Here is a 22,516-nt window from a genome sequence, read left to right as displayed (position 1 = left end):
TATGTCACCATGGACAGGCTCTGAGGTTTCAAAAGACTCATTTCATTCCCATCAAGCCTTCCCCTTTCTCTGTCTTATCACTGTGGATCAAAATGTGAGCTTTCACCTTTTTCTTTGCTGTCAGCAGGGACTCTATCTAGAAATCAAAACAAAACAAAACAAAAATCTCCTTACAATTTACTTCATCCATAATTATGTGTGGAGAAATTATAGCGCTAAGAATCCCAAGGTGCTGCAATGTGAATCCTGGCAAATTCATTTTCCAAGATAATGTGCTTCTAAGAAGATTATGTTTATAATACTGTGAAAGTTCTAACAGTATGAGTAGATTTTAATAAGAAAGAAAAAAATTAAAGAGATTATCAAAGAACATTCTCTGTATTTAAGAAAAGCTCACATTTAGGAATGTGGTTTCAAATATACTTTAGGTTTTTATGTTAATTTTATTTATTTATCTGCTTAATTCTTTTTTTCCTTTTTTTTTGGTTTTTCGAGACAGGGTTTCTCTGTAGCTTTGGAGCCTGTCCTGGAACTCCCTTTGTAGACCAGGCTCGCCTTGAACTCACAGAGATCCACCTGCCTCTGCCTCCCGAGTGCTGGGATTAAAGGCGTGCGCCACCACTGCCCGGCTATCTGCTTAATTCTTAAAAATTGGATTAATAGTAATACATTAAAAGAAAACTATAAGAAAGAAACAACATGGAATTTTTTGGACTAAATAAAAATATCATAGATAATTAGAACATCTTTACTAAGTGACTCCAAGGCTATCTCACAAAATAAACCTATCTTCCAACTACAAGCATTTAAAAGCCATGGTGTATTTTAATTAGATACTCCAAAAATGTAATTTTAGTTTTAGTCAAGTCTGGGTTAGTATGCTGACCTTGGTTAGCACTTAGCATTCACTACAGAATGCTTCCTCTAGCAGAGGAAGAAAAGAACTTTTCAAATGGTCCATGCTTTATACAAACCTCTCCAATGATGTATTGTAGTATACACATTGGCAGGGGCAGGAAGTATATAATTTCCCTTAGAAGGCCTCATTTTACTATCAGTCTGGTTCTCAGAAAGCATGTATCCTATATTCTAGTGTTCCCAACCATTTGTAGTCCATCCATCACTTTAGCAGTTAAGAACAATAAGATAATTCTCTTCCCATTTAAAATAATCATGAAACACACTTGAAAGTTTCAAAATTAAATGAAATAATTCATTCACTTAGAATTAAGTATTTAATACATTCTAGGTATTATTTATATTTTAGTAACATGAAACGAAATAATAAACAAAATTTATGTACATAATAAAGATAAATGCTGTAACCAAAAAAAAAAAATGCTGGGAAGCATAGTTTAAAACAAAAGCATTGCCACAAAGCAAAAAGGCAAATGCTTTGCACAATGGCTGACCTACAGCAGAGATTCCTACAAGATATTATTATTCTTTGTTATATTCAACTTTGTTATATTTTGCTTTCTATTGACTTAGTATTGTAATGGTGCCAGAAATGATGAGGTAGTACACATTATTACAATACAAAAATAGAGGCTCCCCCCACACTTTCTGTCCTCATATAGATAATTATGGTTTCCCCAACCCTATAAGGAATGATTCTTGGAAGAACTTTGCCCACAAGACTCTAACACAAACTTCAATGTCAAGCATTGTAATACAAATAGAGAACACTGAAGCAAAATACCTTTGCTGAGGATGTAAAGGATGGTGGGAATTAAAGAGCTGAGAGCTCCTATCACTCCTGAAAGAGAACTCAGGCGCAACTACTAGCGTGCAGGAAGACGGGTTTAGTGCTACTACGTTTTCACCAGAAGCCAGAGACCAATTTCCCCCCAGTGAACTCTTTCACATTTGAAATAGAAAAATCAATTCAATATTGTGATACAACGAAGAAAAATAATTAGACATAAATTGAAGGGGAATAAAGTACTATTCATTAATAATATAATTAAGCAGCCATAAAGTGTTAAAGCCTCCACATAAAATTACTATGTTTAGAGGGCTAGAGAGTTAAAAGCACTGGCTGCTCTTGGAGAGGATCTGGATTTCCAAGCACTCACAGTTGCCTTAAAACCCCTGTAACTCTAGCTCCAGGGGAATTCAACATCTTCTGGCCTCTGCAGGCACTGTATATACAAGGTGCCTTTACATATATGCAGGCAAAAAACTCATAAACATAAAATAATAATACAATCACTGCATTTAGTTTATAAGTAGTGAGGATGCATGACAAAAGATCAATATAAATATAGGCAATAGTCACTGGCTAACAAAATTTTTTTTTTTAAACTATTTGCCTGCAGGCCAGATGAGGGCACCAGACCTCATTACAGATGGTTAAGAGCCACCATGTGGTTGCTGGGAATTGAACTCAGGATCTTTGGAAGAGCAGGCAATGCTCTTAACCTCTGAGCCATTTCTCCAGCCCCCTAACAAAAATTTTTAATGACCAACCACAACAGCATTCAAACTTTAAAAAATTTATTATTTAGGAATAGTTTTAAGAAAATTTGTATAGGGAGTGGGAGGGAAGTGGGAGGAGGGGAGGAAGTAATAAAATAAAATAAAGTAATAAAAAATTATCAGAGAAAAAAAGAAAATTTGTATGAAATCTATGAGAACGCTATAAAAGTGTATTGAGAGAAATTATGGAAGAACCAATTAATAGTGACATCCCAGACTCATAGGGAAGGACTTTGATAAAGTCACTGCAATTCCAATAAAAGTATTAATGGAACAATTTTTCTAAAATAGAAATTGACAAAGTAATTCTAAAACTTGTATGGAAATGGCAAAAAGAATTTGAGTTGTTTGTAGGTCTGTAATTCAGACTTCATACAAAGTGATAGCAGACAAGACAATGAGGTTATGTCATCAATGTGGAGGGGAACACAGTCTAGAAAAAGACCTGTACATTATGATTTTTGATTGGCTAGACAATTCTCAATAAATGATTCTGGAACAGTCAGACACCCATGCAAGTGGTAAATATCAACTGAAGCCAAAAAGCAAATTCAACATCAAAATGATTCAAAGATCAAAAAGAAAAGGCTAAACTATACAAATTTTAGAAAGAAATATGCTAAAATTTCCATGGGAAGGTTAAAGTATTAGGGAAAGTAAGGCTAAGATGTTGGAAAGGTTGGGCAGTTGTGGCGTATGCCTTTAATCTCACCACTTGGGAAGCAGAGACAAAGGTCTGCATTCAGACTTGTCTACAGCAAAACCCTGTCTCAAAACAAACAAATAAATGAACAATACTCCCCCATCCGCAAAACCAAACAAGACAAAAATCAACCAACCAAACGATGTTGGCAAATGCTTCCTTTAAAACATTTACAGAATGACACAAAATGGTCAAAAAGAGCAGCTGTGTGCATCTGGAAGCTGCCTAAGGGAACACAATAAATGAAGAGGTACTTAAATTACTAGAAACATTTGAACTTCAGTAAACAACTCTTAGGACCCGATTATTCTTGCTTGAGACTGCTACCGTGACCCCATCTCATTTGGTCTGAATAGTAATGCTACAAAATGAGGCTGCCTGTGTCTAAATGAAGCAGGAAGCAGGGTTAGATGTACTTCCAGGAAGGTTAACTTGGTTAACTTCAGGATCAAGTAACTGAAAACACCCCTTGGACTGCCCTAGACAGTTCCTTAGTTGTACAAACCCTCTCTAACAATAGAAAAAAAAAATCTGACTATGGCTAGAAAACAAAACCCAGTAAGAGACTACTCCAAAGATACACATACGCACTAAGAAAACAAGATTTCCCAAGGTGACCTTTGGGATACCACAAACTACTTAAAAGCTCAAGCATATGAACTGCATCTCAAGCAGATGGCTATAAAGATTATAGACTAGATCATGTGTAGTAAATATAATATTACATAAGCAGAGATGCTAATCATCCATGCCAGTCAAAGAAGGATCTAATCCCTTCAGGGAACCCCTTCATTTCCTCTTTGTAACTAAAAGCCACTTTAAGCACAGGAGTTTTTGAATCATGTGCTTTCTGGAGCCCATTGCCTTGTGGAGTGTACTTGGCTTTCATTGTCACTCAATGGCCTTCACTACTGCTCTTCTGTGTTTTGCTCAAGTCTTCGAGATACAAAGAACTGAACATTGGATCATGAAAGATCCCAAGACCTGAGCCGGGCAATGGTGGCGCACGCCTTTAATCCCAGCACTCGGGAGGCAGAGGCAGGCGGATCTCTGTGAGTTCGAGACCAGCATGGTCTACAGAGCTAGTTCCAGGACAGGCTCCAAAGCCACAGAGAAACCCTGTCTCGAAAAACCAAAAAAAAAAAAAAAAAAAAAAAAAAAAAAAAAAAAAGATCCCAAGACCTGTCATCTTGAACTCATAATCTTCCTGCTTCAGCTCCTGAGTTCCTAGATTTAGAAATTTTTTTAAAAAATTACTTGTTTTTATTTCATTTGCACTGATGTTTTGTTTGCATGTATGTCATGTGAGGGTGTCAGATTTTGGGGTTACTGACAGTTGTGAGCTGACATGTGGGTGCTGGGACTTGAATCCAGATCCTCTGCAAGAGTAGTCAGTGCTCTTATCACTTAACCATTTCTCCAGTTCTGGTTTTAAAAAAAATATTATTCTGTAATTGCAAAAACAAAAATAAATATTTAAAAATAGTTAACATTTTCTATCACTTGAACAAAATTCTCTAGTGCTCTACTGGATTAATGAATAGTCTAACTAGCTTTTCTACTTCCATCCTATTTCCCTTATGTATAGATAAACACACACACACACACAATTTTTTGTGGGGGTTGTTATTTTGAGATAGGGTCTTTCGGTGTAGCCTGGCTGCCCTGGAACTTGTAATGTGGACCAGGCTGGCTTTGAACTCTCAGAATTCTTCCTGTCTTTGCCCCCTGAGTGCTGGGATTAAAGGTATGTGCCACCATGCTCGACTCAGCAATATTTTTGAAAAGTCTGAGCACTCTGTTCTACTAAGTTTTTTACTTGGCTTTCTATGAGCTTAGGATGCATGTGACTTTCCTGTCATAGCTAAGACATAAACTACCCCTTCCTACTCTAATTCTGTTACCATTATCATTTCCCTTCCTCCCATGAGTTAACTCACTGAAAACCTTATTATTTTTCAAATATTAAAAACTCATTCTTAATTTTGAATGTGTGTTCCCTTTGTCTACTATGTGTTGCTGGCAGGTCATTACACAACTTTGATTTTTTTGTTTTTGTTTATTGTGTGTGTGCACATGCATGCCACAGCATGTTTACAGAGGTCAGAGGATAAATTTGTGGAGCTCTTTCTCTTTTCATTTGGGTTCTGGAGATGGAACTCAGCTGATAGGCTACTGCCAGTGCTTCTTTATCCACTGAGCCATCTTGCCCGACCAGGTCTGCTCAGCTATTATGACCTCAAAGAGGCCTTTCCTGACCACCTACTTAAGTTTACTCTAGTCACCATCACTTGCCTTAATGTGTCCTTTTCAAATTTTATCATGGCACTTATCAATATCTGGTATTTCAAGCTCACTTGTTTGTTTAATACAAAATCTTTTCTTCTTATTTAGTATTTAATTGATGTTACTCATCTTCTTATTTTGTCCATGATGAGAAAACATGGAAAATCTTCCAAAGTACGTATGCCTTATGGCATACATATAACAATCTAAGATTATCCGTTATTTTATTTGTAAAAAGGAAGCAAGAACCTATTTCAGAGAATTATTGTAAGACAATGACAAGAAGCAGAGGGGTAAAAGAAAGAAGCCAGGGAGGAAAACAGGAAGTGAAAAATACAGGTAAAAACACCCCTACAAAGCCATCCTTCAGCCATTAAATTAGAAATGTACAGAACTTATGGAATTTCCCCCATGAACAACTGTTATTCATTTGTCTATGCTAACAATAACAGAAAACACTAGAAAACTATCATATCCCTAGCACAACACCAGAATACCTCAAGCCAACCAAACAAATTCCACAAATTGTGGAGAGAAGAAGAACAATTCATAATTTAACAGTGCAAAGCTGTAGGATGCTCATGAGCATAGGAAGTGGTAGTATTGTCATCCCAGCAGGTGCTTGTGTATGAGCGTCTGTGTATGAATGAGTGTGTGCGTGTATGAGAGAGAGGGTGCGTGTGTATGTATGTGCCAGAGGGTGTGTGTGTGTGTGTGTGTGTGTGTGTGAGAGAGAGAGAGAGAGAGAGAGAGAGAGAGAGAGAGAGAGAGAGAGAGAGAGAATGTGTGTCCCACTAAGTAGTCTAGGCTGGTTTTCAAACTTGTAGTCACTTTCACTTTACCTCTATGACTGCTGGGATTACATGCAAAGATGGCCTGGTTTTCCCCCACACATTTAAAAGACCTAAGGAGGGCTGGAGAGATGGCTCAGCAGTCATGAGCTCTTGAAATATCCATGTCAGGAGGCTCACAATCCCCTGCAACTTCAGTGCTAGAGAACCCGACAGCTTCTTCTAGTCTGCAGGTAACTGTACACATGTACAGACACTCACACACATACATAAATAAAAATAAAATCTTTTCAAGACCCAAGGAACTACCAATTTAAAACTATTATTGTATCTTAAAAATCTTAAAAACTGCAACCTAAAGATGAAAAAAAAAAAAACAAAACTCAGAGAAACAAACTCACCAAAAATATTAAAAGTTTTTAAGTACTTAAAATTATAACCTAACAGGCGAATCTCTGTGAGTTCGAGACCAGCCTGGTCTACAAGAGCTAGTTCCAGGACAGGCTCCAAAACCACAGAGAAACCCTGTCTCGAAAAACCAAAAAAAATAAAAAAATAAAAAAAAATAATTATAATCTAAATTTACATTATCTTTGTAGCTGAATTCCAAAACATTAGCCACCAAAACAATGATGACAAAGGTTATCTAATTAATCAAGCCAAACATTTAAAATATGTTCTTTAAATAATTACATAGTAATAAGAATTTTAAAAATGACTCATTTAAATTAAATGTTTAAGTAATCTTTTAGTAAAGATCAATAAGATTCAAAACCACAATTGCTTCCAATTGTGATTTTTAGGATTGATGAGATACATGCAAGAAAATATAGTTGATAATGAACATAGCAAGAGGGTTGTAAATGTAAAATTTTATTCACACAACTTAGCAGTATTTAGAATCAATTACTAATTTAAGTATGGCAGAATGTTAGGTATTACACTTACCAAAATGCAGTCCACTTTAGATTGTACAGTTTTGCTAAAAGAAAAAGAAGGTTAGAGTTAATAAAGAATAGAGCATTATTAAATATAAGAACTCCTCTTAAATAGAAATAATTATATATACTAAGGAAAAACTGAAGCATCTTATTAAGTATTCTATTTTGTTATAATACCTATTAAAGTATAAATTAAAGCAAATTATACAAAAACATTTAGATACTTTACACAGTCTTAAAAGATACCATAAACTGGTTCCAAAGCCACAGAGAAACCCTGTCTCGAAAAACCAAAAAAAAGAAAAAAGATACCATAAACTAAATTACCTTTCACAAAAAGTCTAAGAGCCACTTAGATGCAACAAAACCTAGTTATGGAGCAGAAGAGATGACTCAATGGTTCTGAGCACTTTTATTTTTTGTTTTTTCAAGACAGGTTATCTCTGTGTGTGGTCTTGGCTGTCCTGGGACTTACTCTGTAGACCAGACTTGTCTCTGCCTCCCTAATGCTGGGATTAAAGGTGTGCATCACCACCACCTAGCTTGGTTATGAGCATTTGTTACTCTTGCAGAGGACCGAGTTTTTGTTCCTAGCACCCACATGAAGGCTCACAACTACCTGTAAATCCAGATCTGAGCATGCATGTGGTACACATACATACATACTCAGATATAGTCAAATACTCACACAATATAAATTAAATCTTTTTAAAAATCTAGTTATTTGATATATGATATAGATTATAAAGTGAAAATCAGTATTAAAATCTCATTTCAGTTAATATACATAGCATCAGAATTGTGTACTTATATCCATATTTCAATTGTAAAAACAACGATGGCAAAAACATAAAGGAATGATGGAATTAAGTTTAGTTGTAAAGCTCAGAATGGCTGAAAGAGTAACAAGTACTTCTAGGTAGGTAGGATTAAAATTCTCTCTCTTTTTTTAAACATATTTATTTATTATATATACAATATTCTGTCTGTGTGTATACCTGCAGGCCAGAAGAGGGCATTACAGATGGTTGTGAGCCACCATGTGGTTGCTGGAAATTGAACTCAGGACCTTTGGAAGAGCAGGCAATGCTCTTAACCTCTGAGCCATCTCTCCAGGCCCTAAAATTCTCTTTGAATAATCCTACAAAATTTTTTGTTTGTTTTGTTTCTTGACACAGGGCTTATCTGTATAGTCCTGGCAGTGCTGGAACTCGCTCTAAAGAACAGGCTTTAAAAAAACCAGGTTTGCTTCAAACTCAGAGATGCACCTTCCTCTGCCTCCCAAGGGGTGGGATTAAAGGTGTGTGCCACTACTGTGCAGTTACTTACATCACACACACACACACTTAAACTTATCATTACAGTGGATATAAGTGGGTATACTTTTTTATTTTTTATTTATTTATTTATTTATTTATTTATTTATTTATTTATTTATTTATTTGGTTTTTTCAAGACAGGGTTTCTCTGTGGTTTTGGAGCCTGTCCTGGAACTAGCTCTTGTAGACCAGGCTGGTCTCGAACTCACAGAGATCCGCCTGTGTCTGCCTCCCAAGTGCTGGGATTAAAGGCGTGCGCCACCACCGCCCGGCCGTGGGTATACTTTTTAACTGACATTTTTCTTCAGCAATGCTGTGTGTTGTTCTTCAGTTACCTATTGAACATGAGATTTTTCCTTTTAAATTGTTCCCATCCTTTGTCTATTTTTATGTGGATCTGGCTATTATATGTTTGTGTGTGTACATGTATATATGCGTTTGCTCATGTAGAGAACAGAGAACCTCAGTTGCCACACTACCTCATTTGAGACAGTGTCTTGTTGCCCTGGGGCTTAACAATAGAATCAGAATAGTCTGACTGGCCCCAAGGATCCTCCTGACTCTTTCCCAGTGATGAATCCAGCATTTTAAAGTGATTTCTGGGCCCTTAACTCAGGTCTTCATGTTTCAGAGACAAATACTTTATCAACTGAGCTAAATCTCTGGCTCAGGTCGGACTAATGATACTAAATTACAGAAAGTCATGTATCTTAGATACCAACTCTTCACATACAGCTGACTTTGCTAATTAATAGCACCTGTGTCTGGTCAAAGTTAAAATTTTTAATTCAATGTATTAACTTTCTCTCTCTCTTTTCTTCCTTCCTTTTTTTTTTTTTTTTTTTTTTTGAGACAGGGTTTTTTTCTATGTAGCTTTGGAGCCTGTATATAAGTCTGGCCTCGAACTCAAAGAGATCTGCCTGCATCTGCCTCCTGAGTGCTGGGATTAAAGGCATACGTGACATAAAGGCAGACTGCCTGGCTAACCTCTTTATGATGTATTTTGTCTTGAGAACTTCTATCTAGGGTTAGAGAGATGCCTTAGCAGTTAAGAAATGCTTATTGTTATTCCAGAGATCTGAGTTTGGTTTCCAGCACCCATTCTGAGCAGTTTATTATAGCCATTAACTTCAATTCCAAGGAATCTGGCACCCTCTTCTGGGCCTATGTGGGCATGCACAAAAATATGGCATATTCATATTCCTCTTTCCCTCCCTCCCTCTCTCTCATACACACACACGCACACACTTTTTAAAAGTAAATCTTAGAAGAAGAAGAGGAAGAGGAAGAGGAAGAGGAAGAGGAAGAGGAAGAGGAAGAAGAAGAAGAAGAAGAAGAAGAAGAAGAAGAAGAAGAAGAAGAAGAAGAAGAAGAAGAAGAAGAAGAAGAAAAGGCCGAGTGGTGGTGGTGCATGCTATTAATCCCAGCACTCAGGAGGCAGAAGCAGAAGGATCTCTTTGAGTTTGATGCCAGATTGGTCTACAGAGTGAGTTCCAGGACAAGCTCCAAAGCTACACAAAAACCTGACTCAAAAAATGACAACCCCCTCAAAGAAGAAAGAAACCCTATACAGCTAAGTGTATACATTCTATTTTGAAAATTCTGTCATCTTTTAAAATCTCAATCCCTACTTGGGATGTTTGTGTATGGTATGTGTAATATACATATTTTTCTCTCCCAATTTGATTGTTCCCTAATCTGTTATGTCAAGTTTTCATGTAATCTTCAATCTGTTCTTGAATTTTATCTTGTTTTTACTAATCTTATTGTTTTTTTTTTGGTTTTTTTTGTTTTTTTTTTTTTTGGTTTTTCGAGACAGGGTTTCTCTGTGGTTTTGGAGCCTGTCCTGGAACTAGCTCTTGTAGACCAGGCTGGTCTCGAACTCACAGAGATCCGCCTGCCTCTGCCTCCCGAGTGCTGGGATTAAAGGCGTGCGCCACCACCGCCCGGCAGTAATCTTATTGTTTAACCCTGAGTAGTACCACTTTCAATACATATCTAGTTATTATTGACTCTCCTTGTCCATTTTCAATATGACCAATGATTCATGTACATTCACTTTTCCAGATGAATTTTACAATATTTTTGTATATATATTTAATTAATAAAGTAACTGATATAGGGTCTCCTTACGTAAACCTAAACTTTGTCTGGCCCAGAACTTATTATGTATACTATGTATACTAGACTGGCCTCAAACTCGAAAATCTGTCTGTCTCTGCTTTCCAGTGTTGGGAGGTGTACATTATTATGCCAGGTTCATTTATCCACTTTTTTTTTTTTCAAATTCCACAGTTCTCCTAAGAATTACATCAAATGATACTGACAGAGATTGAACTGCAGTTGGAGGAACAGATTAATTCCATAACAACTCAGAAATGACATACTGATAATATTTCTATCACATATTCTAGCTGACTTTTGATTGGTTTTCTAAGCTGACCTTTATCCCCACTAGTCTTCCAGTACTCTTACTAGTTTTAACGGAATAGATTCTTTTGCAGATAAACATTTCATGAATAATTAATAATATTTTGATAATTTTCACTATTTATATTTCTTTCCTAATTATTCTAGTTAAAAATCTCCAATACAATGATGAAGAATGATAGTGACAGCAGATATCTGTTTCATTTCCATATTAAAGAGCTTTCGTCTAAATTTTTTGAAATTATGAATAATGCTGGTTTATGAAGTAACCAACGACTTTTTAAAACTGGATTTAAGGCCCACTCCATGATATAGAGCCCACGTGAAAACACCACTAACAGGATCAAGAACATGAGACTAGACAGGTATGAGCCTAGGGGAAAACCTAATACTGCTAAAGGAACTTAAGCAATAAAATGCTCCTAATGGCATATTGCTATACCCATGGATTAGTGCCTTGTTCAACTTGTATCAGAGTAGCTTCTTCTTGCAGTGGATAAGAATTAACACAGAGACCCTAATTAGACAATGCACAGAGAATGAGAGAGACTTTGGAGCACTCAGTCCTAAATGGGATGTCTTCATTAAATCCCTCCCCCAGGGCTTGGGGATCTGTGCAAAAGAAGAGGCAGAACAATTATAAGAGCCAGAGGTGAAGGATGACTCCAAATATAATAGGGCTGGAACACACATGATTCAGAGACTGTGGCAGAATGCACAGGGCCTGCGCAGACAGGTTCAAGTCAGATGGAGTCCCAGTACTGAGAGGAAGGAGTGGACATGGGCTATTACCTCTAACCAAAAAGTTATAGCAACTGAGAGCCACCAGCAAAGGGAAAAATTAGTTTTTGCCAATGGAGTGCCACTGGGTATATTAACTACACTCCAGTGCAGGCCCTGGTGTTCAGAAGTAGTTGGTCAACACAAAACAGACTTAATGGTATCTTTATAAACTTGTTTTACTGGTCACTTTGCTTGTTTCTTTTGATGGGGCAGGCCACAGTGATATAGACCTTTAATTCTAGAACTGGGGAGATGGAGGCTGAAGGATCAGCAGTGGAAAGTTAGCTTTGGCTGCATATCATTTGAGGCTACAAAGCCTCATTTTTTAAAAGGTGATTTGGGAGGCTGGAGAGATGGTTAAATAGTTAAGAGTGCTTGTTATGCAAGCATGAAAACCAGAATTCAGATTCTAGCACTAACATAAAAATCTAGGTATGACCCTGCACAAGCATGAGGACCTATGGAAAGAGTAGGTGTGGTGCTGTGCTTGTAATCCTGATGCTGAAAAGGGGAGACAAAGATCTTCGGGACTACTCTGCCCAGTCAGCCTAGTCTAACCAATGAGTCCAAGGTTGGTGAGAGACCTTATCTCAAAAACAATCAACCAGCTAATCCTCCAGGCTAACCTCTAGCTTCTGAATGTGCAAGAGTACCTGTATGCATGCCCATCCCAGAGTTCAGAGAAAAAGCAGCTCATAGTAACCAAATCTTGAATGATCCAGGTATCAAAAATAGCAGATAACATCTTTAAAGTTAAGAATTATTGCTGGGCGATGGAGGCACACGCCTTTAATCCCAATTATTGGGAGGCAGAAGCAGGTGGATCTCTGGGAGTTCGAGGCCAGACTAGTCTAGAGAGCTAGTTCCAGGACAATTAGGGCTGTTACAATGAGAAATCCTGTCTCAAACAAACAAACAAACAAACAAAAAACACAAAAAATAAAAAAAAGAATGCAAGCAAGCTCAAGTATGTAAAGAGTAGTCATGATAAATGTGTATACGAAGGTAGTTTAATTGAAAAAATTTAAGGTATAAAAATAAAAAATAAATGGGCATTCTAGAACAAAAAAATATGTAATAAAAACTCATTGGATGACTTTACAGACAACAAATAGTAAAAGGATCACAAATGGAAAACTGATAGATCTTACTGAACCTAAAGGAAAAAAACCCCACAAAACCAGGCAGTCTATGTGTGACAGATGAGGAAAGATGAGACAAAATACATAATAAATAAAGGGTCAGATTTTTAAAATAAACTTTGACAAACAAAACCTCACAGAAGCCTGAAAACTCTCAGCCATACAATTATACATTCATGTCAGCACAGAAGGATGAAAACACAAAAAGCATTCCATGAAAGCTGCCAGAGAAAAGCAATACTACATGCAACAAAAAAGAGGTGGGAATGAGGACTGTCTTCAACACAGTCAACATATTTGTAAAGAAATCAAGGATATTTAGAGAACTAGAAGAATCCTTTAACATCAATATATAATAAACTGAACATCATAACTGAACATCATAACTGAACACATCTGTATAGAAATCAACACACCTCATACTATAGGATAATTAAAGCTAGATAAAAATTAAAAATAGCCAGGCAATGGTGGTGTATGCCTTTAATGCTAGCACTCAGGAGGCAGAGACTCGTGGATCTCTTTGAGTTCTAGGCCAGCCTGGTCTAAAGAGAAAGTACCAGGACAGCCAAAACTGTTACACAGAGAAACCCTGTCTCAAATAAACAAACGAATCTAAAAATAAAAGCTGAAACTATAATGTATTTTGAAAAAAACTATAGGAAATGGCTACAATTTCAAAGACAGAAAACCTTTCATGAGATGTAGGAGTACTAACTATCGAAAGAGAAATTAATTATAAACCAGCTGTGCTGTTATACATCTTTAATGTCAGCACTCAAAAGGTGAAGGCAGAAGATTAGAAATTCAAGATCATTTTCCAGCTACGTAGTGAGTTCAGGACCAGCCTAGGCTACATGGGGCTTTGGATGCTATAAAAATGAAAAGCAAGCTCTATGTGTTGAAAGTATCAATTAAGAGAATATGTGCGAGGCTGGACAGTGGTTGTGCATACCTCTAATTCCTGTACTTGGGAGGCAGAGGCAGTTGGATCTCACTAGGTTTGAGGTCAATCGGTTCTACAAAGTGAACCCCAGGACAACCAGGACTGTTACACAGAGAAACCCTGTCTTGATAAATGTGTGTGTGTGTGTGTGTGCGCGCACGCACGTGCGTGAGCATGTGCGTGGGGGGGGGGAGATAAAGATGGGAGGAGGAAGAGGAGAGAGAGAAGGAGAGGGAGACAGTGAAAGAGAGTGAGAAAGATTTAAGTGTAGGATAGACAGATGGCTCAGAGGTTAAGAGCACTGACTGCTCTTCTGGAGGTCCAGAGTTCAATTTTCCTAGCAACCACATAATAACTCACATTTATCTGTAATGGGATCTGGTGCCCTCTTCTGGCAGGCCTGTATGCAGACAGGACACTGCATACATAATAAATAAATCTTAAAAAAAAAAAGAAAAACAACAACAAAGGAGCCAGGGTGGTGGCGTAAACCTTTAATCCCAGCACTCGGAAGGCAGAGGAAGACGGATCTCTAAGGCCACCCTGGTCTACAGAGCTAGTCCAAGGAAAGATTCAAAGCTACACAGAGAAACCTTGTCTGAAAAAAAAAACACAAAAAAACACAAAAAAAAGGAAAAAAAAAGAATATGTACAGTACCTATCTGACAAAAGATGTCCAGAATATATAAAGAACTCCTGTAGCTCAAAAGTAAAAACAGTTAACCCAATTAATAAATATATTAACAACAGGAATAGAAATTTCATAAAAAATTATATACAGATGTTCAATAAATACATGAAAAGATGGTCCACATAATTAGGCATTCAGGAAAGGAGGGAGATATAATGATATATTAACAGCATACTATCAGAATATAAAAAATTAAAAACACTAAGGGCTGGCAAGATGGTTAAGAGAGTAAGGAGGACACTTGTTGCTTAACCTGATGACCCATATTTAATCCTGGAATCTACAAGGTGGAGGGCGAAACTTCACAAGGTTGTCTTCTCACCTCTCCACCATACATACTCGGGCACATACGCATACACACACATGCAAACATACATCTCACACAGAGAACAAATCAACGTAACGAAAACCAAAAACAAAGTAAAAACTGAAAAAAACAGTATTTTGGTAGATTGTGGAACATTCAACATTCATACATTTCTAGTGGGAATGTAAACACCGAAACCACTTCAGTGGAACTGAAAAGATGGTTAAGATCACTGGCTACTTTTCCAGAAGACCTGGGTTCAAGTCCCAGCATCCATATGGTGGCTCACAATTATCTGTAACTCCGGTTTCAGGGGATCCGATCCAATGGTCTCCTGGACTAGATACTGAACAATTTGTGTGTGTGTGTGTGTGTGTGTGTGTGTGTGTGTGTTCGCATGCAAGTGCCTTTAGTCTCAATCTGAGAATTTCACTCATTTCTTTCAATGCAAACAGAATTTCAAGTCAATAATGATAGTTCAAAGTATCAATAGATACCTACGAACATTAAATGCATCATGATAATACTTATTCTGTATGTTTATTCACACATATTCATATATGTCACACTTCTTGAAGTAAAAAATAATCCTCAACTAATTTTATTTTGCAAAACCATGACATATATAACAACCGTGCTGGCTAGTTTTATGTCAACTTGACACAAGCTATACTCATCTAAAAGGAGAGAATCAAGGGAAAAACTCTATTGGGAAAATGCTTCCATAAGATCGGACTCTTTGAAAGTCTGGAGCACATTTTATTAGTAAGTTATTGATGGAGAAAGGTGCAGTCCATTGTGAGTGATGGCACCTTAAGCTGGTGGTCCTGGGTTCGATAAGAAAGCCAGGTAGTGCACACCTTTAATCCCACCACTTGGGAGGCAGAGGCAGACCGATCTCTGAGTTCAAAGCCAACATGGTTTACATAGTAAGTTTCTGGACAGCCAGGGCTATGTAGAGAAACCTTACTTCAAAAAACCAAAAACCCAAAAGCCACGTAAGTTTTGGGGGCAAGTCAATAAACACACTCCCCCATGGCCTCCAGCTCCTGCCTCTAGGTTCTTGCCCTGTTTGAGTTCCTGTCCTGACTTCCTTTGATGATGAACAGTAGAAGCTTAAGTCAAATAACTACCCACTCCCCCAAACTGCTTTTGACCATGGTGTTTCACTCCAGCAATAATAACCCTACCTAGGACAACAACAATAACATAGGAAAGAAAAGAAATAAACCACTGCTTTTTAACAAAAAAAAAAAAAAAAAAAAATCTGATTCTGCAGCTACTTTAGAATGTAACATTGGAACCCTGTTGCTCAGGCTTCAATAGCTGCAGCAGCCCATCTCCTCTGAGAGATAATGACAGGCTTCTTCTGAGAGACCATGAGTCTCTAGCTAACAGACATCTCAAGTGCCAGAATCTTTCACTTGGGGAAGTGAGTTTACATTAAAGATGGCCACACATCCTACTTCTAACCCCTTCCCTGACTTCTGCATGAGAATCAGAGAGCCTGGCTGCAGGCCTGTAAAATCATCCCCATCCTCAGAAAGGTGTAAGAGACTCCCACTTAAGCCATAGAGGCCCTAATTTCCTCTATTAATAGCCCTTGTCATGCTGCTGTCTATCTGTTCAGGGCACTAATAACTCTTTTAATAAACTCCATACCAAAATATCTGTTTCAGTGTCCCTCTAGAACATGAGTCTGAGGTCTTGCACTAGCTATACGTATTTTACTTACATTAACCATTTATTTCCTCCTGAGACAACATTATCCTATAGAGTTTTTCATAAGGATTAAACAAGATGACATATAAGCTATATTACAAATATGTAATAGAGGCATATTAAATGCCATTTGATACCACTTAATGTAAGAAAAAGTACATTGAGATTGAATACAACTTTAAAATTGTTAGATAAAATAAATTTTAATTGAATAAAAGAAAACACTACATAAAACTAAATCTAGTCTAATCTTTTTATTTTCAGTTATTGAAAGAGACTCAAAACAATAGAATGTGGCTGGTGAGATCGCTATGATGACCTGAGTTCAGTCCTGGCAAACAACAGCAAAAGGAAAAAAATGGATTCTGGAGACTTGATCTCTGACATGCATGCTATGACATGTGTGTATACTTACACACACTTCATAAATACATACAATAAATTCATTTAAAAGCAAAAATGACAATAAAAGAAAAAAAATAACAAAAAACAAGAAAGAAGGAAAAAAAGCAAAAATGACTTATGCAAGGTCACACATTTATTTTCATTTGCTACTGTTACATCTGATAATCATACCTCTATTGGGATTTTAATCAAGAACATTTTGTGTCCTAATCTCATGATTCTGGAACTTCTTTTTCCATAAATCCATTATGTATTCCAATGAGTGAGCTGGCAGAAGGGTCTGGCTATACCTCAAGACACTGACACTTTGCTAAGCTTCAACGCTCTTTAGGGTTGGTCCTGCAGAGTCAACTCCAGGTTTCAAGCACAGGAAAATTTATTATGTGCACAGAATATGTTAATATTCACAATAAAAATCATGGAATAAACCAAAAGGTAAAAATGTAAAAACAGCTTTTCTCCTTAAAAGATGAGACTTTTGAAGTTTCAACATCTTTTAAATTTCTAAAAGCCTTCTTGTACTTTTCATTACTGCTTAAATTTTATAATGTATGTATCAACTGAAAACAAACTAAAACTTGGGGTGGAAATGTTAATAAGTAACCCAGAAGGGAAAGAACTATTTCCCCTACTACACAGTGAGAAAAACAGTCACAAAGCCACACAGATTAGTATCTTATGTTGCATCATAAGAAAGCTGGATCAGCCAGGCGGTGGTGGCGCACGCCTTTAATCCCAGCACTCAGAAGGCAGAGGCAGGCGGATCTCTGTGAGTTCGAGGCCAGCCTGGTCTACAAGAGCTAGTTCCAGGACAGGCTCCAAAACCACAGAGAAACCCTGTCTCGAAAAACCAAACAAACAAACAAACAAACAAAAAAGAAAGCTGGATCAGAAATAAGGTATATCTCTGAACTGAAACAAACAAGCATGGACACTAAGACAAATTATACCTTTGGTATGATGAACAAGTGAGGTGCTATGTGTAAATCTTTGTAGCTGAAGAGCACAAGACACTATCATTTATTAGATACTTGAGACTATAAGAGAAGGAAACAAGAATGGGGATGCTGTAGAAGACTGAAGTTAAAATGAGTTTTCTCTATGGTGGCACAATCAGGCAACAACGCCTGATGTCCTGCTGATTATAGACTATACCCACATGGCATGTAAAGTAATACAAGTACACTTCTGAACAGTGTAGTCAAAAAGTTCTTTAAAGATACTTATGGAAGCCGGGCGGTGGTGGCGCACGCCTTTAATCCCAGCACTCGGGAGGCAGAGGCAGGCAGATCTCTGGGAGTTCGAGACCAGCCTGGTCTACAAGAGCTAGTTCCAGGACAGGCTCCAAAACCACAGAGAAACCCTGTCTCAAAAAACAAACAAACAAACAAACAAACAAACAAACAAAAAGATACTTATGGAAGAAGACTCTTTACTAGAACTTATTAGAGTGGTTGAGTGTTTAATGTCTGAATATCCTGTCCAAAAAACAAAGACATCAATTTCAATATCCAATTGTCATCCACTTTAAATCCAAGAACCACAGCACTTTAAGAAAATCATTATGGTGCTCGCTTCGGCAACACATACACTAAAATTGGAATGATAAAGAGAAGATTAGCATGGCTGCTGCGCAAGGATGACATGCAAATTTCATGAAGCGTAAAAATTAAAAGAAAAAAGAAAAAAAAAGGAAAATCATTATGATAGTTAATGGGAAAATTCTCTCCTACAAAGAAGGAAAGCCTGACTTAAAAAATGTTCCAATTAGATGGGTGCTGGTGGTGCACACCTTTAATCCCAGCACTTGGGAGACAAAGGCAGTGGATCTATGTGAGTTCAAGGCCAGCCTGGGCTACAGTGTGAGTTCCAGGACAGGCTCCAAAGCTACACAAAGAAACTGTTTCAATTCATAAAGTAGAATGCTATCTACGGAGATCAAAGAACTAGTCTCAGTGTTCAAACCATGATTTGGAAAAGACTGACAATCTGAGTTCAATTGGCAGCACTATAAAATCAAAATAGTTACCAACAGAAATTTATTAGAGATATTTATGATATTTATATATCATGTAGTCATTCATTTTTCTCCCTGTTCCTAGAGCATGATTCTATGTAGAAATGTAATGTCTGATAGTAATTGCTCCTTGGGATACTTCAGAGAGAATTGTGGGATAATGATCATTTATTTACAGACCAAAAGTTACATCCCTAGCCAGGAGAGGGAGAGAGGGAGAGAATGAGAATATGAGAATTTTCCCCAAGGTAAAAATCCGAGAGAGAAGAGAGAAGAGAGGAAAGAGAGAGAGAGAGAGAGAGAGAGAGAGAGAGAGAGAGAGAGAGAGAGAGAGAGAGAGAATTTTCCCCAAGGTAAAAAGCCCTCAGAACAAAAGATAATGACCCATCTACAGAGCTATACTATCCATATCATACCTATATTCAATAAAATGGTTATGGAATACAGGACAAATTAAAAATTTACCTCAAATAATCACTTTACTTTCTGAAAACCAGATAAAAGAACTTTATGAGATCAACTATAAACGAGGATCAAAACCTCACCTGACTCTAAAGCTACCACACTTGAACCTGGGCAATCTTAAGAACACTGTGAGTATCATAGTAAATGCATAAAAGCTAATCAAAGCAAATAAGTAAACAAAAACATATAAAACATTTTCTGGAAGAGGACTGAAATGCTTATTAGAGGATCAATTAAGTCAACAAACAGACAGACAGACAGTGTGTTAAAAAATACTTCTTTCCAGGACAGGCACCAAAGCTACAGAGAAACCCTGTCTCGAAAAACCAAAAAAAAAAAAAAAAAAAAAACCAAAAAAAAAAACAACAACAAAAAAACACTTCTAAAAGATGCTCTCTGATCTTCCAAAATCCTAACACTAGATGTGTGGTGGTATAAATAAATATGGCTCCCATAGGCCCATAGGAACTGGCACTGGTAGGAGGTGTGGCTTTGTTGGAGGAAAAGTGTTACTGGGGGCGGATTTTGAGGTCTCAGATGCTCAAGCCACATCCAGTGTTGTATTCTCTTCTTGCTGCCTACAGATCCAGATGTAGAATCTCAGTTCTTTCTCAAGCACCATGTATGCCTGTATGACACCATGCTTCTCACCATGAGGATAACGGACTCTGAACTGTAAGTCAGCCCCAATTAAATGTTTCCCATTTTAAGAGTTGTGGTCATGGTTTCTCTTCACAACAATAGAAACCCTAAGATAAGACAAAATGATTTTTAAATATGATCAAAGGACAGAGAACAAACAATGAAGCTATAAGCATATAGACACTATAGGATGCCTATTTGTTTCAGATACTAATCTTTTTTAATAATTTATTTTTATTTTATGTGAACTGGCATTTTGCCTTCATGTATGTCAGTGTGAGAATGTCAGATCTTTGAGTTATAGACAACTGTAAGTTGTCATGTGGGTGCTGGGAATTGAACCATAGTTCTCTGGAAGAGCAGTCAGTGCTCTTAACCACTGAGCCATCTCTCCAGCCCTCCCTAGCCCCACCCCCCCATATACTAATCTTAAAGCTTAAAGCTGTATTTCAGTTCTCTTCTCTGGACTGTGATCTATCATATTACTCATTATTGTCATAAAATTGATCATCAAAACATCAAAATTAAATGTAAACAGATATTTTCACTTAAGGAAGCTAGCTACCAAATGTTTATAAACTAACACCAATTCTACACATTTCTTTCAGAAAATAGAAGATGGGAGAAACTTTCAAGTTCACTTATAAAGCTAGTATTACCACTATACTTCTGACAGGTGACAGAAATACATACCAACAGAACAGGACAGAAAACAAGTGTGTCTTAGGGTTGATATTGCTGTGAAGAGATATCATGACCATAGCAACTCTAATTAAAGAGAACATTTAATTGGACTGGCTCAGTGATAGTTCTGAGGCTCAGTCCATTATCATCATAGTGAGACATGATGGTGTGCTGAGAGCCCTACAATCTTGTAGGCAACAACAAGTGGTTTGAGACATTGGGTGTGCCTTGAGCATATATAAGACCTCAAAGTCCACCTCACAGTGACACACTTCCTCCTACAAGACTACACCTACTCAAAAAAGGCCGCACTTCCTAATAGTGCCACTCACTTTGGGGGCTATTTTCTTTCAAACCACCACAAAAAGGGAATAAACCCATTCAACTATGCTCAAGTGATTTCTGACAAAGGTACATATGCAATTAAATAGAGGAAAAAGAGCTTTGTTAACAATGATAATAATGATATAAATAACTGATATAAAAATGATATTGTGGGGACTAGAGAGATGGTTCAGTAGTTAAAAGCACTGACTTCTTCCAGAGGAACTGGGTTCAATTTCCAGTACTCACACAAGGCAGCTCAGAACTGTCTGTAACTCTAGTTCCAGGGGATCTAACACCTTCATACATAGACATACATATAGGCATGTAGTGATACTTAATTTCTATTTTAACAAACAAAGCTTGCCTGAAGATCAGAAAGTAAAACAGCCCACTGGTCAGCCTTACAGATCAAGCAGCGGTGACACACATCTTTAATCCCAGTAGCCACACTTGTTTGCCACAGAAAGTGGGAGGTAGTGGTGCATGCCTCTAATCTCAGTCCTAGAGAGGAATATAAGACAGGAGGAGACAGCTCTCACACACAGTCTCATTCTAAAATTCCTGGAGGCAGGATCGCTATTTTAGACTGAGGTAGAGATAAGAGTCAGTGCTAGGCTGTTTTGCTTTTCTGACCTTCAGTTTGAACCGTAGTATCTGTCTCTGGGTTTTTATTAATCATGCAACACAGCAAAACACCAATGCACATAAAATGAAAATAAATAAGGTATCTTTAAAACAAATGATATAGTGGCAATGGACATCTGCACATTATACAGAGAACCTCATTCTCGTTAGGAAGGCTATTACTAAAATACAAACCCAAACCAGAATACACACAAGGGTGAAGAGGTGTAAAAGATGGAACCCTGTGCAAAGCTGGTGGGGAAAATAAAATAGTGCAACAATACAGGGAGCAATCTAGGAATCCTCAAAATATAAAACAAATGACCACATACTCTAACAGTCCCACTGCTGGAATACATTTTTAAAGGAGTGGCAATATAAGAAGGTGTGGCTTTGTTCAAATAGGTGTGGCCTTGTTGGAGGAAGTGTGTCACTGTGGAGGTAGGCTTTAAGGTCTCAAATATGCTAAAGTCACAGCAGTGAACAGACCATTTCCTGTGGCCTGCATATCAAGATATATAACTCTCAGTTCCTCCAGCACTATGTCTGCCTGCATGCTGCCATGTTCCATCATGATGGACTGAACCCGAAACTGTAAGCCACTACACTAAATGTTTTCCCTTATAACAGTTGCCAGAGTCATGGTATCTTAGAAACCCTAAGACAGACATATCCCCATTGCAAGTGACACAAGGACTTAAACAGATACTTATATACCTATTTGCAGAGAATATTACTCATAAGAGAAACAGTAAAAGCAACCTTAATATCTACCAATGGATAAATAAATGAACACAAAATGATATATTT

At 37.4% G+C, this 22,516-nt stretch overlaps 1 protein-coding gene and 1 non-coding gene across 2 annotated transcripts in view; one reads left to right on the top strand and one right to left on the bottom strand.

Annotated features, from left to right (window-relative positions):
• The window catches only part of Rfx7 (regulatory factor X7), a 92,077-nt gene that overhangs the window by 33,048 nt on the left and 36,513 nt on the right, over nt 1-22,516 (bottom strand). The window contains exon 3 of the mRNA XM_057767001.1: nt 7,210-7,243. Within this exon, the coding sequence (XP_057622984.1) occupies nt 7,210-7,243 (34 nt within the window). The remainder of the gene's footprint in view (nt 1-7,209; nt 7,244-22,516) is intronic.
• LOC130874057 (U6 spliceosomal RNA) lies at nt 18,515-18,622 on the top strand. Its single transcript, XR_009057100.1, has one exon. It is a non-coding gene; the product is annotated as a U6 spliceosomal RNA (small nuclear RNA).

Source organism: Chionomys nivalis, chromosome 4 (genome assembly GCF_950005125.1).
Source record: "Chionomys nivalis chromosome 4, mChiNiv1.1, whole genome shotgun sequence".
Classification (NCBI taxonomy): Eukaryota; Metazoa; Chordata; class Mammalia; order Rodentia; family Cricetidae; genus Chionomys; species Chionomys nivalis.
The sequence above is the reverse complement of the archived record's forward strand: the minus strand, read 5'-3'. Positions and strand labels throughout refer to the sequence as shown.